Here is a 19,887-nt window from a genome sequence, read left to right on the forward strand (position 1 = left end):
TAAAACATGCCAATGTGGGCAGAGGACAATGGGAAAGAGAAGGCAGTCTCAGTAAAAACAAGCAAAAAAAAAAAAAGAATGTGAACATTTGCCAATCGACCTTCTGGTAATTTAAAACCTTATGTACTGGGAGACATTCCAGGAAAAAAATTAGAAATTATTTGCTCTGCTTCCACTACATAAATTGTCCATACACAATTTAGACTTTACTGATTTTATATTCTTTGCCAAGAAGCTTGTGGCACTCTGCTGAAGAAATAGCTTGTGTAAATACTTACCTTAACAAATGCTTGATGCATCACTGTCTCTGCTGTCTCATTTGTGGTTACTAAAAAGGCCTTTCACACTGTCCCCTTAGGTTCCTGATGTCATCAGCAGCATAAGACAAGTCTCTAAAGCAGCACTGAAAGAAGATGCCAAACCAAGTAAGGACAGTGAAGATGCCTTCTATGACTCTCAAAAATTTGAGGTCTTGTACTGTGGGAAGGTGACAGTGGCTCACAAGAAAGCTCCCTCCACACTGATTGACGACTGCATAGAGAAATTCAGCCTTCACGAGCGCCAGCGCCTGAAACTGCTAAACGAGCAGCGCAATAACGAGTCGAGTTTGGACCTGCCCCTGTGTGAGGAAAATGTGCCAGCTTCTCCTCTGGACAGCCCTTTTGAGGAGCTGGACAGCCCCAACAGCCCCCCAACAGCAGGGCGTGCTGCAATGTTTACAATTGGCAGCCAGACCAACCTGACCAACCTGGCCAGCACTCGTGGCTGCTTTCCAGAGAGGATTTTGGAGGACTCTGGCTTCGATGAGCAGCAGGAGTTCCGCTCCCGCTGCAGCAGCGTCACCGCAGTGATGCAGAGGAGGGTTCACGACACCAACCTGAAAACACAGTCCCGCAGGAGACACGCCAGTGCTCCCAGCCACGTCCAGCCCTCTGACTCCGAGAAGAACAGGACAATGCTGTTCCAGGTGGGTTCTAGGGCAAGCAGCTTCCTGTTGCTCTTGTACCATATCTTCTTCCCCTGTGCAGTTTCAGACAAGCTTTGCAAGATAAGTAATATGGATCCAGTATGGCTTCGTGATTTGTTATAAATATTTTTGTATCTGTTCATAAATGGTTGGAACACAAGTAGCTGAACTTACACCTCAACTCATGAGCTCAGGCAAATTTTAAGAAAAAGTAATTATTTATGGAGTAATCGCTTAAAAAAAGCAGAGTTTTTAGTGAAATAAATATTTTATGTGTGGTTCTGGATCGTCTGTGTTGGTGATATTTAGAACCTAGCTGAAAAACATGAATATTCTTTCAGGAAGAGAATCAATGAAGGCTGCCATGCAAACAAAGCCTCTTTTTTTTGTACACTTCAAAAGAAAAAACTTCACATGAGACTTCCACAGCCTTGTGTTTGAGCCAGTCTCTTTTTGATAATTTGTATTAATGTCCCCTCTTTACAAGATGAGTATTCAAACATCTCTGCACTGAAGGCTTCTTCCTTCAGACTCCAGTGGTTATTTCTTCTCTTGCCTGAAGTGCATTTCACATCTTTGAAACTTGTTTTGAGAAAGCAGAAGGACACATAAAGGAGATGACCCATAAAAGGAAAAATCTTTGGACCTTAAAATAACAGTGGGCTAAATGCCTGGATTTTGTCTTTCCATTTGTTTTAAGGATCATTCTTGTTTTTATTCTCTTGGGGAAATGCTATCTGAAGTGAGAATGCATTGCCCTTCAGAAAGCCACAGCTTATCACTAGTAATGAACAGGATTTAGCTGAAAAAATCCGTGGTCTGTAGAATAAATTCCATGGGCTTGAGAAGCAGTTTGGAAAAGCTAAAAGGCAGTTTGCTGCAGAAGCTACTCTTTCTCATTTGGAATTACTACAAACCAAAAAGTATCATCTTAGTTTCTTAACTAATCTATGGTATAATTTGAAAACCAAGAATTCCCATTTTTTCCCCACATTATTTCCTAAAGGTTTTAGTATTGTCTGTCAAACATGTGATCTTTGGACTAAAATAACTTGAAGAAGAAGGATGGGGGAGGGGAAGAAAAGCTGTGTTTTTTCCAAGTAATTTTTGTTATTCGGCTGAGTGTATTGTGCTTGCTGAAATATTCTTACTCAACATGGGCAGAATTACAGCACCCTGGCACCCTTGTTCCTGCTGAGTAAGCTGTTGTGCCAAAAGATACGCTATGTGAGCAAGAAAGGGCAAGATTCTGACATTTTTGTTGCTGTAAATGCTATACCCCTGAGACAGTCATAAATTAGATTTATTTTTCTCTTCCTTAGGTTGGAAGGTTTGAAGTTAACCTCATCAGCCCAGATACCAAATCTGTTGTGTTTGAAAAGAATTTTAAAGATATCTCCTCATGTTCTCAGGTAAGCATTAATAATAAGCAATGTGTAGATCATCAGGAGAAAAAGATTTTATTTGTTCTTCAGCTGTGTTGCCTTGCTGATCTATAGGCAGGAGAAAAAAAGAAACGTAGAATTCTTTTTCCAGAAAAGTCCAGAAAATATGAGTGCAAAATAACCAGTCTGAGCTGTGTAATAGCAGCAATTTTAATCACTCCTCAGCAAACAAAGTATAAACTATTTCTGCTTTGGGAGAGTATTAAATATATTTTTGGAAGCAGTTTAATCTCCGTTTAGGATGCTCTGAGTGTAGTGTTTATTTCTGAGCATACAAGTCCCTGAAAGCCTTCAGAATGAAAGGAGGAGAGCATCAAATCAACCCTTCAGAATAACAGCAGTTCATCTGCATAATTTCTTCTGGAGAATATGGTGATAGGTGTACCTAGCTATGTTCAGTAACAAGTAATTATTTCTTGTAAAGTTAAATGTCAAGGCTGAGATGTTCATCTTTCCATCTTGCTCTTGTTCAGCACTGGTGACACTTTTTGTTTTAAAGTTTTACTTTATTATCTCTTCATTTGTTAAGCCACATCATCACACCATCACAACACTTAAACATGATTATTCTAGTTAAAGTATGCTTTTGTCATTCTCTAAACGTGTATTTTACCCTCAAGTGCATTCATTTTCATGCTAATAACCAGTCTGCTCTTGCATGACTGGGCTACCAATGCTTAGACAAATTAGGAATTAGGCAATACTTGTAACTCAGGTGGAGTCTTGAGTTACCAACTAAAGGTCCAGGTCCTTAAATTGACTCTACATTTTAACTACAACTTGTATTGCTTCTGAGAGAGGAAAAAAGCTGATGCAAATACAGAATGGGACAATATAATCAAACAATGTGGTAATAGCTTTATAATAAATACAGATCAAAATGATCTTAAAGCAGAGGTATGGAAAGTAGAATTTGTAGATGACTTGGATCTTCTCCTGCTTTTTGGGTGTACTAAATCAACTTTAGGTACTGGGCTCCTAAGTTTTATATACAAACTTAAAATAGTCAAACAAAACAGTCCTAAGCTGGAACAACCTTTTATGTGCTGACTTTAAAGTGTGGTGACCAGTAAGACCATGGAAAACCTTCAAGACCCAGCTTTCCTTCAGGAAAATAACTTTGTGCAATAAATAGTGTCAGGTAATTCTGTGTGTTGGACTTTGGAGGTGTTTTTCATTCCACCTCTTCACTTTCATTTGGAGCAAAGCTTCTGTTACTTTACATTCATGAATAACTCAAAGAGAAAGTCATAATACTTTGAGGATTTTGTTTGGTTTTTTAGTTGTTTTTTTTTGTTTTTTAATGTGAAACCGTTACTTTAGAGAAGTCGAGGGGACTCTGTATTCAATAGAAATAAAATATTAATTTGTTCAAGACTAAGCATTGGTTGCATAAACTTCATCAGTAATTCCTTTAAGAACTGGGTGCTAGCCCCAGGGCTTCTCTGTTACAGATTTATAGGGCAGTGATTTACTATGTATTGTGGGACTGTGGCTTAGGAATATTTGTCCTTCCAAACTTCACAAACAATGAAAAGGAGATGTCATTGCCAGTTTGCATTCTGGATTCTCTTAGTCTGGTCTAATGTCGTAGGAAGGGGACCAGGACACCAGATGGCTCATCATAGGTCCCGTTTATTAAAGAAAGCATCAAACACTTATACAGCAAATAATAAGCTTATGAATATTCTGTAAGCCAAGCAATCTATTGGTTAAACTATACCATGAACTCTTCCTCATTCCTTAGGGGTTATATCTCTCTTTTCTCATGTCTCTTTCACTGTTTGTTATCCTACTACAGCTAGGCCCAAGGTACACACTGTCTTTGCAGGTGCAGGACTTGGAATTAACCACGGTTTTGTACTTTTCCAGTCTTTAGCCAGCCAAACTCCCAACAGTCTAATAAAGGTATTTTTTATCCTATAGCTTAAGCATGGTTGAGCTGCTGCATTCATGTAATTATCCACACTCCTTATAATTGTCAAGCAGCAGACATAATTGATGATAAGCCTCTGTGTGCAGTCTAAACTCAGATATCAAATAGCTTTAGAAGTTTTTTTTGTTGGAGCCTTCTCCTTGAGGGAACCCAGAACAACAGAAAACTTGCCTCTGTTGTCATGACCTCTTAAAGCCACCGTCTTAAAGAAATGTGATGGAAGTGCTGTTGATTTAGGAACATGCTGTCCTATTTGTGCTTCAGTAGGGCAAGTGTCACATCTGTCTCCCCCCTCAAATGTTCTCCTGTGGAGACTGAGAAGTCCAGACAGCAGTAGACTTGTTCAGGCACTGTCAGTAAGGAGGGAACTGGCATCTCACCAAACCACCTTTAATAATTGTTTTCTTGCAAAACAGAGCTCAACACTTCACTGTTCTGTAGATCAACACGTGTATACATCTGACCTTTTTTATTTTATGCTTTTGAAGACTTCATCTGTCACGAGAAAATGAAGTCAAGATTAGTTGGACTATGGTTCAGCTAATGCAATTTGTGTCATCTTAACAACCCCCTGCACCTTTTAAGTTTTATGTGGCACAAAAGTGACTTTTGGAATTTTGTTTTTAAAAACAACAGTGTGTAGTGACAATATGTTCAGTTTGTCACGTACTGGATTTCCAATTTTGTCTAGAGTGTTTTCTGTCGTGACAGGCAAGTTGCTTTGCCTCCTCCTCTCTTTTATGGTATAGGTGTTTTCTTTGGAGATGGATCCAAGCAACCGTGTTCTGATTTTTGTTGTATTTGAACCTGAGAGATTAGGCTTTCATTTGGAGAAAATCTACTATTTCCATACTCAGATGATAAAAACATTGGCAAAAGCTTTAACAATAGTGAGTCATGTTCCATGAATTGAGACTGGGAATATAGTGCTTCTTAGGAAGCAGCTGTCTTTGATCTTCTCAGTGCTGTTTTTAGCAAGGCAGCGTTCCCTGTCAAGCTGTTATACTAAGATCTTGGAAAAAAGTGTCAGTAGTAATGTGTAGTAAGTCTTGAAACTTCTGGTATGTAACTCAGTCTCAAAGAATTTATTTCAGAATTTGGTTGGAATTCTGTAGGTTGCCACTTATTCCCTCGTTTTTGTTTTTTTTTGTTTGTCTGTGGTTTTTTTAGGTTTTGGGTGGGTTTTTTTGTTTTGTTTTGTTTTTTTTTACTTTGTTTTTGTTGTTGTTTTGGGGTTTTTGGGTTTTTTTGGGGTTTTTTTTTGGCTTTTGGGATTTTTTTTTTGCGTAGTCCTAACACAGGAAAGCAAGAGTCTGCTCATACCCTGATACTTCTCCAATCCTGTGTTTTAGCATGGCTTATAAAATTAAATTTTCACTGTGGAGGCAATTCCAAATCCAACCCAGCAGTCTTCAGTTTGCTTTTTTTTTTTTTTTCAGTTTTGCTGATGGTATAAGTTCGGTCCGGATTTATTGCTGTATAACTTTGGTTTTTATTATATAAAGATCTTTACATTACCTAAATACAAAAAGCAATTTAAAAATAATTATACTACTTGTAAAATAGAACATTACAGGGGTATGCGTTTATAGTTACTCAATTTTTTGGAAACTCTACTTGTTTATAAAATTGTCCACTCATGCTATTTTTAATTTCTTTTAGGGTATAAAACACGTTGATCACTTTGGTTTTATTTGCCGAGAATCTGTGGAATCTGGGTTAAGCCAGTATATTTGCTATGTGTTCCAGTGTGCAAATGAGTCTCTGGTGAGTATTTATTGATGATCCCGACCATTTCATCAGAGCATTTCCAAGGCATTTCCTGAACAACAGGAGCTCTGTCATTGTGCTGTGTCAGCTGAGCCCCAGTGCTCACATCTGCTCAGGTGCAGGACGTCAGCTGTGCATATGCAAATTTGCAGTAGGAAAAGTGAACATTCTGTCCATACACAGCCATATCCTGCTACTCTGCTGATGCAGATGGCAGTAACAAATAGATGAATCCGTATGGCTGTGTGACTGTGAGCATATTTGGGCTCTCTATTTGATTGTAACTCTTCCAATTCTAACTGTTGAGAGACTTGGTTCCCCATTAAACATGTAAAGACATGTATTGAATCAGTAACAAAGCTGATGATAAAACCCAAACATACCCTTCAGGGTAGGGTTTAAACTACTGGCTGATCCTGCATATGTCTTAAGCCACATCTGGCTTTAGCTTTTTTCCTGTAGTCTGTTTTGTTCCTCAGGAGAAGAACACAGCAGCATCTGATCACAGAAGAAGAAAACCATAGATATTCATGGATGTATGTAACTATAAAAAAGTACACTGAACAGTGTATGAAGTATGTATCAATTAACTGAAGTTCCAGATATCATTGATTTTACTGATAACAGGTAGCTTAATAGTGTGAAATGCATACAGGAAATAATTTTGACTACTCAATTTTTATTTTAAAACTGACACTTTAAAAGAAGTTGTTTCCTGTTCTGAATTGCATTTGTTTGACGGTGCTGGTAACAGCTGCTAACTCTTTCTCAGATAAACCTAAAAATCACTTTTTTAGCTAGCTGAAAATGTAATTTGTTAATCTATTCAATCTCCTAGTTTGAGAGTGAATAGATTTGCATCAGTAAAACTTCAAACAGCCAACAGCTCTAGATGTACCATGACAGCTGAAGCTGCATTTTTGTCAAAATGGGAGCTTGCTATGAGATCAGCTTTATCATTGTAATAACAGAAAATGTTATATCTGACCTATTGATAAATCTGACCATGCATAATTCAGAGGCTTAAGTGCTGTACAAAACCCCCATGTTTTTATGAACCTCTTTGCTTTTTCTAGTACTGATTTCTGTGTGTGTGCCCACACTGCAATATGAAATAAACCTTCCTGAGCTACTTTTGGATGCAGCCACTGAGGGACCTTGGTGGCAGTTTGACTGTGGCAGGGCAGACCTTTCCAGGTTCCCCACTGCCAGCCAGGCTGTGCTGGGAGGCTTGGGTACATTTGCTCTAAGCCTACTTTCAGGTTGTGCTATAGTTCTTATGATTTTAGGATAGTCTTAAATCTGTATGCTTAGCCCTGTTCTGTGGATCTTGCATTGGAGAGGGATTGTAGCCAACTTAAAAAACTTCCCAGTCCATGTTGCAAGATGGACATGCACTGTGCAATGTTCTGCTTTATTGCTAAGAAGAGAAAGCGCTCAGAAATTATTGGTAATGCTTAGAACCATGAGGTTTAAAGCAAACAAAACAAACATACACATACTGGGACACAAACTAGTTCAAATTTCTATATTCAGGTTCCCTTTTGACTTCTTTTTCATTTTCTCCCCCAGGTGACAGACCCCCCAAAAAAAAGTCTGTATGTTTTTAATGTTAAACTCTGTGGTTTTGGTCTCAAATATTTCAACTTTCTTCTTCCTGCTTATAAAACAGAGTAACAAACAGAGTGGGGACCTGATTCTGAAGCAGAATACTGATTTTGTTCCTAAAATTGCTCTCAGGCTGCTGTCTCCTTTCCTTTGTAATGCTGGGACTGAGCAAACAGCTTTTAATAAGCACTGTATTCCCCTGAAATACAGAGAGGGGAGCTCCAAGTGCTTTGTGTGCCAGGTCTGGGAGCATATTTGAATGAATGTGGAGAAATGCTGTGAGCTCAACCCGTGTTAGATACAAGCTGAGCTTTTCTGAGCTGCTGTGTGGGAACATAGCAGCACTGCTGTGTTGGTGGGAGCAGGAAAGGAAGGATCAGGGCAGGCCAGCGGTGCCTAGGGCTGTGTAGTGATTGTGATGAAGCTGGTGGGCACTCTGGGATCCAGCAGGAAAGGGAACTGCTGTGGGAAGATCCTGTCTGGCAGCAGGGATGGGTCTGTGGGGGTTGCTGCTAAAATGGTTTAGTGGTGGGACGACAGAGGTTAAGAGGGAGCATGTGCTGTTTACAGGAGAGACTTGAAGCTAAAGAAATTAATGCTTTTTATTTACCCAGCATATAGTCAAGCCAAAAATTCTCACTTATAGTTTCAAAAAATAGTGGGTGCTTTCCCAGCAACCTTGAGTAGCTGCAGTTAAACATCAAAATTACACTGTCTGGCAGAACTCAAAGATAGTGATCATCTACAAAAAAGGCAGAAAGCTGGGAATTCAACCATGATCTCTTTAAAAAACAGCAAATGGGTTTCTATGGTTTTGTCTTTTCCTTTAATTGTAAAGCACCTGTCTGAGATGTGATTTATAAATCTAGTTTTGTGTATATGGCATGTATTTTTGTTTATATACTCTTTCCCCTCCTTCCCATACAGGTTGATGAGGTAATGCTGACCCTGAAGCAAGCCTTCAGCACTGCTGCAGCCCTGCAAAATGCCAAGACACAGATCAAATTGTGTGAGGCCTGCCCTATGCATTCATTGCACAAACTCTGTGAAAGAATTGAAGGTAGCAGCTGAGTTTATCTTCTAAATGTGGTTTGCTGATTTTTCTAGAAGAATAACTTAGACAATATAAGAGCAGAGGTAGAAGTATCCCAGTATGCAATTCCTACTGTCACTTTGCATCCTCTGTATTTAGGTGGAGAGTTAACAGTAGTGATACTGCAACAGAATATGGAGTTGCTTCTGCTATAAATACATACTCTTTCATCATCATACCTTTCTTAAACAGAGCAGCAAAACCCACCAGTTGACCTTCCATTTGTTTGGGTTTTTTTTTTTTTTTCCCCTCAAGTTGCATGCTTTCAAAATGACTAATGAAAAGATAATCATGATCAAAAAGGATCTTTCTTTCCTGTGTGGGGTTATTTTTTCCTTCTTTGTATTTATTCCCTTACACACTTCAAGATCTAGTTATATTATAGGAAAATAAATTATTAAGTCAGGAGATTAATATCTAATCGAGAAAATTAAGACAACACCCTACATTCAGATAGGAGTAGACAAACTTTTGTAATGTCTCTGGAAGTATGCTAGAACACATGCAAAAAGTCTTACAAGATAGAATTTTTAAAATAAAAAGTTAGGATTCTGTTTTTATAATCATTCTGCTAGGTGTTCTTCCAAAGCATTGTATGCAAAAACAAAAAGTAAGTATGTTATAAAAAGCAAATAGTCAAGTATTTTCTGGTGTGGTTATGGTGGTGCTTGATATTTACAGTTCTCCCATTCATTGAAAGTCACTGCTGCCACTTGCTTCCCTCTGGTGGATGAAAAGTCAAGTGTAAAATCTTAGTGGGGTGAAATTTTCCTCATCTATGACTTATAGTTTCTGGGTATAACAACAGGTATTCAGAAGTGGCTAAGCTGGGAAAGTTTTCTGTAAATGATAAACTACAGAGGCTGCTGTATAAGGCAGTGTAAGTAATTTGAAAAGTAGCCAGTATCAAAATAAAATCTTCTTTTGGGGCAACAACTAGAGTACTGTAGCAGTAGTAGTTTCATAAACTTTTTACTTAGTGACTGAAAAACTTATTTTAATGTCTCTTTTTTTTTATCCATCTGCTTTGAGTCTAGAAGTTTAGCAAAATCAAACCTAAAGCTGCATGATTTTGAAAAAAATTATTTTATTTGTTCTGATTGCAATTTTCTATGAATGATATCTACCTTAGATAGAAAACAATCTTCATCTGGTTCAAGAGGTTTGTTTTCACTCACATTTTTTGTTGCTTCCTAGAATTACCTCTGTGACAAAATGTGCACTTTGTTGAGTGCCAGAAATCCTTTCCTTTATTCTCAATTTTCTTCCTTATTCTTAATTTTTCAGTTAAAACCATATGAAATCTTCCAAGTGTCCAGTGTATTGATTATCTCTCCCATTACAACCTTGATCTGTTTATTTCCTCCTCTTCTCCCATACAGTTGTCAGGCTTCCAGCTGTCAGTGATCTCTTGGCATTAGGACAGAAGCCATTGGTGGGGTAGGGAGCACAACCTTTTACACAGGAGCCAGCTACCTAGCTGCTGATGGTTATATTTTTGTTGCTAATGAAAGGAAACAAAGCCATGTGGTTTAGCAAAACCTCAGTTATTTTATATGATATATATAAGTTGGATATACAATTGTCATACATCTAACTTGTATAAGTTAGAAGGTTTATATCTTCTACTGTCATTTTGCTCAAAAAGTGTTCTGAGAGTTCATTTGAGAATCTTTAATGGTCCATTCTTTTCCTAGGACTCTATCCACCAAGAGCCAAACTTGTAATTCAGAGACATCTGTCATCGCTGACTGACAATGAGCAAGCAGACATTTTCGAACGTGTTCAGGTAGTACCTTAGAAGCAGTTCTTCCTAATTTGAGGAAAACCATGATAAAATGGACTAAATATTTTTGCTTTTGATTTGTTTGGTTTGTTGTGTAGTTGATCTAGAATTTATTATTTTTCCACCAAAAATCATACTGAAATAGCATGCTCCAATTTAAACTTATGTGTGATACATCTCTGTTGGAAAAGTTTTCTTTCCCAAATTTGCTGAGATCCTCTGTATTCTTATGTAGACTATTTTTATTGTTCTGAGCTTAGTTTTTCACCTGTAAACAAGTTTCCCTGCTTGAAAGTGACGTGGGAGTAGGCTGAGAGCAGGAGGGACATGCAAGTATCAGGAATATGTCTGGCATCTTCACAATTTGTCTTTTTGATTTATTTTGGCCCATCATTCTGATGTAAGCTGTTGTACTCTAGTGGATGAAGTATACAATGATTTAGGCTTCCAAAGGATGTGCTCCCCTCTGGATTCCTGAAGAACAGAGTGGCTTGGTTTCCTTGTGCCGCTTAGAGGGCTGTATAGTAACAGGCTTGGAAAATAAAATGTATGGGTGTAAGGCTCCCTTCTCTCTACAGCCTGCAATATTTTTCAGTTTTTGTTCTACCTTGCCCAGGAGTGTGAAGGCACACCGAATTGCAATTCGACATAATAACAGTGCACTCTGGTGTTTGGTGTATCAATATATTAATTTCAAGGAATACCTACATAGGAAGGAAAAATAAGCAAATCATGACTTGAAAGAAAACCTCCTTTCTTTGCTGTTACTGACAGAAAATGAAGCCTGAAAATGACCAGGAAGAAAATGAACTTGTGATCTTACACCTCCGTCAGCTCTGTGAGACTAAGCAGAAAACACACATCCACATTGGTGAAGCGCCGTCGGTAAAGCTTGGTTTTATTATATTACTTTAATATTTTTTATTATTCCTCTTCCCCTTTCCAGACTATTAATATGCTGTTTCAATTACTTGTAGGACCACTGCTCAATTTCTTCAGGAGTACCTGAAGCTGGGTATTACAATTAAGAAAGGACTATACAGGAAAAAAAAATCTGATTTAATTCATAGTGGCTTTCCTGAGTTTTATAGGTTGAGGGGACATGACAGGAAGAAAGACAACCAATGAATTTTATGTCTGTATTTCCTTATAGTGTGAGGATAACTCTTCTTTTTCTTTCCCCTTTGATCTGCATGCCCAAGCAATAATATCTAGGACTGAAGAGGGCATTTGTTTTAGTTTAAACTGTGAACTTATCTTGCAAAGGGAATGGGCAACAGTGTTGTTAAATTGATATGCCTTTACAATATAGTCCTTCAGATGGAATGTGCCTTTAACTGTGGGTTTGTTTGTTTGTTTGGGAGACTGTTTTGGTTTTTTGTTTGGGGTTTTTCTTTTTGGAAAGAGGGTAGTGCGTTTGTGGTGGTTTTTTTTTTTTAATAAGGCCAAGGGTATTTTGTTTCTTATGTAACTTGGTTCAGCTCTAGTCTTTGGAAATAGTCTTCACAATTAAAAAAAAGATTTGCCAAAGCTGAATGGTGTCTGTCCTTGCTTATTTCAACAGGTCATTTCTAACAGTGCAATTCCAGAAAGCACCACCAGTGGTGGCCGGTTTAAACTTGACATTCTGAAAAACAAGGCAAAGAAATCCTTGACTAGCTCTCTGGAAAATATCTTCTCAAGGGTAAGTTTAACAACTCATTATCATCAGCTGTCCCAGATATCCTTGACAGCAGAGACTTATCAGATTTTTCTTTGTTTTGTCCTCAATATGATAAATGCTTAATGAAGAAATATCCCTGTTGTGAAATCTGAGAGTTACAGCTGGGTTGATTGTGATATAACTTTAAGAAAGTTTACTGTAAGGCCACACATATTGAGGGGAAAAAAGGACAAATTTCAGAATAATGAACATTCATTGTAGGTGGCAAGTGAGCTAGCTGGGTATTGTTGCATGTGTTGCTTCAGAATAGAATTCAGTCAGGATGGTTGCATGATCCCATAAAGAGACATGTTATTGGTTTTGCAAAGGGTAAATAAATGTGCCTGCATATATAGGAAATCTCTCTATTCAGAGAAGCAATACCTTCCAGCTCATAGATAAAATTGCTCATATTAGGCAGTAAGAATCTTTAGAAGCTAGTAACAAAGTTCCTTTTGCGGGAGGGGGGGAAGCAAAAGTCTTAAAAAGTGAGCTGATATTCATTTTAATGTTCCTAGCCAGATATGATGTGAAATTACAGATAATCACTGAGACTCTCTTACATTAAATAGTCTTTTGGTAAAGAGGTCTGAATGGCAAATTTTGCTTAGTGCCCTCTGCTCAGAAGGATGAGTCAGAGAAGAGGCATATGGAAAACTACCTGAAGAAGGCTGTGTGCCTGTATGTCAGTACAGAGGAAATGTGATGAGCTGAGCACAGGATAATTCAGACCAGTGACATTAAGTTCCTTGTACTAGTAACTTCAAAAGCACTAAATTGTACTTGTCCTGCAGTTTACATGGACATGCCATAAAGTAACCTACAAATGTAGGATGCTCCCTGTAATGGAAATAGAATACTCTAAGCCAGAGAGAATCCTTAGAATTTACAGGTAGGTGTCAATTTGATCTAGGACTAAAACTAGTATTAAACTTTCCTGGTCAAATTTGACCTCTCTTGTGTAGCAGATTTTACAAACTAGGAACTTGATCTGAATATGGAGATAGAGAAAGGTGACTGTGTGTAAAAGAGAGCAAAAGAGTGATGGCAGTCAGAAAATTTGAGTAATTTCAGCAGTTTGGAATATCATCAAATGGTGACAGCTACAGTTGTGCCTTTGATGTGTCTGGTTTCTTTTCCACATCTAAGGGACATGTGACTGGCAAGTGATCTAACTCTAGTGGTGGGTCACTAACCCTGTGGTGACTGTGAAAGAAGTCATCACTGAAATAAAGCTTTTACAGCCATGCTGGCGCTCCAGTCATGTCAAGGAAAAGTCATTTGGATGAAATACGCTGCTTAAATTGAAAACTCTCTGAAGGGAAATTTCTTATAAGTAGATGTTAGGGGGTGTTTGGTATAGTATGTTTCTTCTCACCAGGGCCACTGAGACATGCTGCATATTATAATATAAGGCTCTACCACTGCCCATGATTGAATTCAAGAGAAGGGGACACCTGAAACAAAATGAGGGCCATTTCAAGTTTGCTGTTTATGAAGTGGATTTGTGATTGTGAGAAAGGTCACCTCATCTTTACCTTGACAGTACAATAGATCAGGAGCAGCAGTGAGTCATGATACACATAGGGGTTCATCCTTGCAGATTCACCTAAAGGTTACACAGTAGAAGACCAAGAAAAATTGCTTGGGGTGCAACTCAACCACTGATTATTTGTTTAAAGCAGGTACATGCAAGTGTCTCTGTGCAGGTGTGCTGTGTGTTATGTGCGTACATGTGATACACAGTGACTATTTGAGTAGTTCTTATTCTTTATCAGGCTATTACAACAAGCCTCACATGTCATGGTTAATTCTTAAAGGTATTAAAACACTAAATACCTATTGGTGTGGTGGATCTTCCCCTCCTTAAGCCAGGTGCAGATGGTATTGATTCAATAGAGCTAATTATGCATAAGTTGCCATCTTTATTTAAAAGTAGATTTAGTAACAGAGGGACCAAGAAAGAACTGAAATTAATTTTGGTGTTTTTTTTTTTTTTTAAAGGGACATAAAGCATGTTTTATAGATAAATGTTTTTAAAAAAAAAGTTACAAGTCAGTGTAAATTGAGGAAAGTCTTGGACTGCCTCAATCTTAGAAAAGTTAGAAAGAAGTATGTAGTAAGCAGTAACTAGGAACAATTTAAGTGGACGGCTTCTTAGCTAGGTAAATAGCATCAAGTGACATTTTAAGCCACTCACTACTTGCCTTAGGAAGCTTGTTGGTTTCTGTTCCCTGGCTTCACATAGTCCCAGAGGAATGTCACTTTTTCACTTGTTTGTTTTGCTGGACTGATCTTGTTTTTGTGAGGTTTGAACCAGAAACAGGCTTCCTAATGAGGTACCTCAGAGAAACAAATATAACCTTTTTTTGACCTCTTGAACAGATTTCATCCACTCCATGCTGCACTAACCTTTTCTGTTGTTGTTCTTTCTTAACCAAAAAGTCCTTCTTAAAGTGCCAAAAGTGTGCATTTTCAAAGGTAGTGAGAAACTTCCAACTTATACTTTGCTTTTTGTTTTTTGGGAGATCAAGTGAAGAGATGCTTCAGGCAGAGTGTTTATTGGTAATGCACTTAGGTGGGATAATGTACTTAAAGGGCACTCTAAGTCTTGAAAAATAACTCTTACCAGGAAAAAGTAGGCTAAATAAATTCTGGTGATGTTTACAAAACTTCCCCTGGAGCTGCAAGCATACCAAGAGGAGCTCTGTCTATAATTTTCCAAAAACCTAGGCTATTTTTCTCCTCATAAAGTACTGAAAGTAACTTGCTTCAGCAGTCAGAAGTGTCCAACAGCAAACATAACCAGGGAGTTAACATTAGGAGAGAAAGCTAGTCAAAAGTGTTGTGGATCTATTGCCTTTTCTTGTGAAACTGAAGGACTGTTAAAAATTCAGCAAAAATCCTTCAGCATAGATTTCTAGCAAATTTGCATCAGGCTTATCTGCATTATAAATAAAAAATCTTGTCTTATCTGGTGGTATTTGGCTGGATTTGCTGCCAAGAGAGCATTTCTCCCCAGTTTTAGTACTTTTACTCCTTTTGCCCAGGTGGACTTAATTTGTCTGAAATGTTCAGATATTGATCAACTGTATCTCATGGGACTGTATTGTGTCAGGAGCATCCATCAGGAGCAGTGCTTCTCAGTACTGAAATTTGGAGTTTTTTGAACTGATCTGTTTAAGCCAACTTAGCTTTTTTGCCTCAGAAGTGTCAGGAAATACTCACTTGCCTCAGACAATGGAGTGCAGGGTTAAAACTCCTGGGAGCAATGTGGGAGAAGATGCAGTTTGGCCAGCTAAAGATCCCGCTTTCTTGTCAAGACCAGTGCTTGACCCACGATCTTTGGTCTTCTGTCAGCCATGTCACATGCCTGAACTGTCCTGTGTTCACCTGTGCAGGTGTTGCCATCTTTGCCTAACCTTCAGGAAAAGAGGAAGAGGACCAGATTAACTTTCTTGCCTTTTTTTCTCGCAGGGAGCCAACAGGATGCGAGGGCGCCTGGGAAGCGTGGACAGCTTTGAGCGCTGCAGCAGCCTGGCCCCTGACAGAGTACGTAAGGAGCTTAGCTCAGACCCCTACACAGCTCTCAGTGCAGTGTAGATACAGCACTCTGCTTTCATTTGAAGGAAGTAGAACAAAGCACATCAACTTACAAAACTCAAAGATATTTCCACTGGGAGGCAGAGGGTGTAAGAAAGCTGGGGTTTATGTTGACTCAAAGCTTCAGCTTTAATCTGATTGCCAGTCCTTTTTTCCTGCACTTCCTTTGCTTTTACAAAAAGCAAGGAATTTCTGGTTTCTGCCTTGTTTTAGTGAAGTAATTAAGTAAGGTCATGTCTCAACAAAAGGAAGGGCTCTGAAGGTGAAGAATCCTTTCTGTAAGTAATAGTTGCTTTAGGGAAGTAAGAATTTTTGACCTAAGCCCAGCTGTTGGGGATGCTGTATGGTAGCAAGAGGGCGGAACACTGTTCACTTTCTTTTTATTTCCTGTTTTTAAAGTTTTACCTCACATGTGGGTTGGTTGCTGGTGTTCCCAGGAGGTGAAGATTCTGTTTTGGTTTTCCTGCTACAGTTACTCATAAACTGGCTGTGTAGTAACAGTCTCTCTTCCAGGATGTCGCTGTGACGGTACAGGAAGTATGCTCGCGATATGTCGAGGAAACTAGCTAAAAGCAGTTTCCCTAGCCTTTTCCATTCCTGTGTTTTCCTGAAAGAGACACAAGTCTGGTAGCTGGAATGCCAGTGCCTGTGAGAGGATGCCTGCAGTAGTTAGTATGTTGTTTGTGCTGCGTATACGGTTGTATTCCTCCCTCCGCTTTCACTTTTTGGAAGACGGACGCTGCTGGTTTGGAGCGAACTCTCAGAGGATGTCTGGTTTGGGTGATAATTAGCATACAATAGGCCATGACCCAGAAGGGGGAGAGGCTTTGGTGCCCTGCTGCTGGCTGCCTGTGGGTTAAGTGAGAGCTCTCACAGGGCACAGATCCTCAGGCCTTACTCCGCCAGCACTTCCTTTCAGGACACTTCTCCGGGCGATTCCCCGCCAGCGACTCCTCCAGCGTCCCCCGTGTCCTCGGCCTGGCAGACGTTTCCCGAGGAAGGCTCGGACTCTCCCCAGTTCAGGAGGCGCGCGCACACCTTCAGCCACCCGCCCAGCAGCGCCCGACGCAGGATCACCTTCCAGAACGGCAGGTCCCAGAGCGCCCGCTCCCCGCTGCTGCGCCAGAACGGCCTGGAGGCACCCAGGTGAGTGAGCCAGGGAGCCAGGGCATGCCAGGGAGCCAGGGCACACCAGGTGAGTGAGCCAGGACACACCGGGTGAGTGAGTGAGCCAGGGCAGCCATGCCATTGCCCGCAGCCCCCTGCCTGCCCTGGGCAGGCTGCAGCAGCCCTGCTTCTGGCAAAGTACAAGAGGAGCTTAGCTCAGGTTGGTTTCTGCACCTCTCCAGGGTTGGTTTGTTCATTTATTTATTTATTTTCAGCCTGTCTTCTCTGCCTCTGAGTAGTTTGGTACTTTGCAGTAACTTCATAGTCCCTCAATTAGTGGTTCAGGGGAGACATCAATCCATCAAATTGATGATTCAGCCAGATGCCCACGCCAATCTGTTTATTTATTTATTCGAGCCTTTGTGGCAGTCTTGTTCGTCAGACCTTTTGGAAAACAGGCTCTCAGTGCTTTAAGTGGCAGAGATGGCAGCCTGAAACTTTGATGCCAAGGTGAAAAGGGCACTAACAGCTTCAAATGTCTGTAGCCATGTTAGTCAAATCTCACAGAGAGTATGTCCAGCGTTAAAACTGGTGAGGAGTCTTGCAAAAGGACATAAGGATTAAGCACATCCACTGAGGCATGTGATTTCCCTATTTGCCTTTCTCCAGAGCTTCCCTCTGTAGCTTCCCTCAGTAACTTCTTTCTGCTTCCTTTTTGGAGACTCTCCAGCTATTAACATATGGAACACTGTTCCTTCAGGAGTTCCTTCACTCAGCAGAAGATGTCCCCACAGTTCATTGTGGGCCTCTTTGGTTGTGCCTTCTTTTTCTCCTCTAGGCTGGCTACCTGCAGGAAGTGACTATACAAACTCCAAACCCTTTACAAAACTCAGGTCCAGATGAGCTGAACTTTTTGCTGTTGGAGCAAAAGTTTTTTGCTCCTGGGAACACATTCTCCAACCTGTTTGCTGTTTCGGTGCTTGGCTGTAATTCTGTTTGTGGGCTCTTTCTAAAAATGGCTTTAAATAGTAATTTGTCACCTATTTGATGTCTACATTAAAATATCAGCATGAATGCTGCATCAGCTTGTAGAGAAGGGTAACAAATTTTATTCTGTTTTAAGGGAATGGAAGGGAGTGAAGGGTAAGAAAGTAGCTTTTGTTACACTGTGTTTCTAGAGAAGTAAATAATGTGTTTTTTACTGAGATAAACTTTTTTTCCCACTGACTGTGTTGTATGCAAACAGGAAACCCTGACAGTTCAAAGTGAAGGACTTGCTGACTGTATTACTTTGTAATAACTTGTAAAAAGTCACTGATTAAGTGGCATCAGCAGATTTTCAGTCAAAACAGTTTGTAGCAGCGTGGTTCTAGGCTGGAATTTTCATTCTTTCCTTCTGAGGATTAGTCATAAATGTTCTGCAAAAGAAACTGAATTAATTTTTATGTCCTCTCCAGTACTTGTCACTGCTATTAAGTAATGTTTAACTGTGGAGTAGGACTGCCTTTCTTAATTTAGTTACTTCACAAAAATTTATCCAGGAGGACTGCATTTACATAATCTCTACTTCCTAATGTGTTGTTTACAAAGGTAAAAGAAAACTAAAGGGGAAGAAACAATGCGGTTTATATTATTGGAAGAAGGTGTCTAAGGATATTCTCTGAATGTTTAAGAGATTCCTTTTCCGAATATGCTTTGGGAATAAATAAAGCTAAAGAAATAAGGTGGTCTCCCTGTTCTGCAATGTCATTGAGAAGTTTTTAATAGAAATCAGCTCTAACAGCAAAATCAATATCCCCAAGGAGCCTGCCCCGGAATGCACGAGGTACATTTTATCTTCTGGGAAACCAAGTTAATGTCAGGCCAGATGAGGTATTTGGCCGGTGTCTCTAATCTGGTTTTGTTGCTGTATCTGAATCCGTGCTGACCCCTCTGCTGTGTTCTCTTGTTGCCTGCACAGTCCTGTGGTCGGGCTTCGGCGCGCTCTCAGTGAGAGTGAATCTGCGTCACCTGGTCTCCCCTCCTCTCTCTCTGCCCCTTCTTTCCTGAAAACCATTTACCAGGGCTCAGGAAGGTTGCTCCAGCACCCAGAAAGTGACCTCTCCAAGAGGTGAGAGCGTTGTCTCCTGCCTAGTTCTCCAGTGCCACTAGCTTAACAGCAGGATTCCCGGTGGAATGCAGCACATGGCATCTCTCCCACTCTGCCTTGTGCTCCTGCATTTCTAACAGACTCCCGTGATGCAAATGGGCAAACAGGCTTTTGGATCAAAAAGCCTGTTAAAACTTGAGGCTTCTGTGCTGACATCAAGTAGCTGTCACCTATTTCTGTTGCAGTGTTGCAAATCTGCTGCATTGGTTTGTCACATGAAATGCAATGGATTTTAGGAGTGTTATGCCAATTTAATGCTTTCTTTGCTGAATGCAAACCAGCATGTGTTGCCATGATCACTGGCATGTGAAAATAAGAAAAGAGCAGTGTGAAAAGTGTACAGTACTAATGTGGGATGCCTGTGCATGAGGAAGGGGAAACACCAAGTTAACTGGGTGATACTAACTGTGAGATGTTTAGAGAGAATTAACAAATAACTTCCAGCTGAAGAGGATTTGGGAAGAAGCAAAGGTATAAAAAGGGGCAAAAAATCCCCCAAACCCATCTCTTACAGGCTATCTCTCATTTGGGTTCCAGTCCAGCTTTGTTTCTGTGTTCCCTTTAGACATCAGAGTTGGTCCAAGCTGAAAAAATGCCCAGCTCAGTTTCTGCAGGCAATGGACAACATTAAACCCAGCTTTCTGGGTTTTGGAAATGAAGGACTGAGTATTGTATGAAAACTGTATTTTAATGCCAAACTGAAATTGGAAATCTCTGAGAT

At 39.8% G+C, this 19,887-nt stretch overlaps 1 protein-coding gene across 2 annotated transcripts in view; it reads left to right on the top strand.

Moving 5' to 3' along the window:
* TBC1D4 (TBC1 domain family member 4) overlaps positions 1-19,887 on the top strand; it is a 103,723-nt gene that overhangs the window by 60,388 nt on the left and 23,448 nt on the right. Inside the window, exons 2-11 of one of the 2 annotated variants that reach the window (XM_064713357.1) lie at positions 359-967; positions 2,290-2,379; positions 6,011-6,115; positions 8,654-8,786; positions 10,517-10,608; positions 11,380-11,490; positions 12,170-12,289; positions 15,785-15,859; positions 16,830-17,056; positions 18,978-19,127. In XM_064713357.1, the coding sequence (XP_064569427.1) occupies positions 359-967; positions 2,290-2,379; positions 6,011-6,115; positions 8,654-8,786; positions 10,517-10,608; positions 11,380-11,490; positions 12,170-12,289; positions 15,785-15,859; positions 16,830-17,056; positions 18,978-19,127 (1,712 nt within the window). The remainder of the gene's footprint in view (positions 1-358; positions 968-2,289; positions 2,380-6,010; positions 6,116-8,653; positions 8,787-10,516; positions 10,609-11,379; positions 11,491-12,169; positions 12,290-15,784; positions 15,860-16,829; positions 17,057-18,977; positions 19,128-19,887) is intronic. The other variant, XM_064713366.1, reaches the window with a different exon arrangement.

The sequence above is a fragment of the Zonotrichia leucophrys genome, chromosome 1 (genome assembly GCF_028769735.1).
Source record: "Zonotrichia leucophrys gambelii isolate GWCS_2022_RI chromosome 1, RI_Zleu_2.0, whole genome shotgun sequence".
NCBI lineage: Eukaryota > Metazoa > Chordata > Aves > Passeriformes > Passerellidae > Zonotrichia > Zonotrichia leucophrys.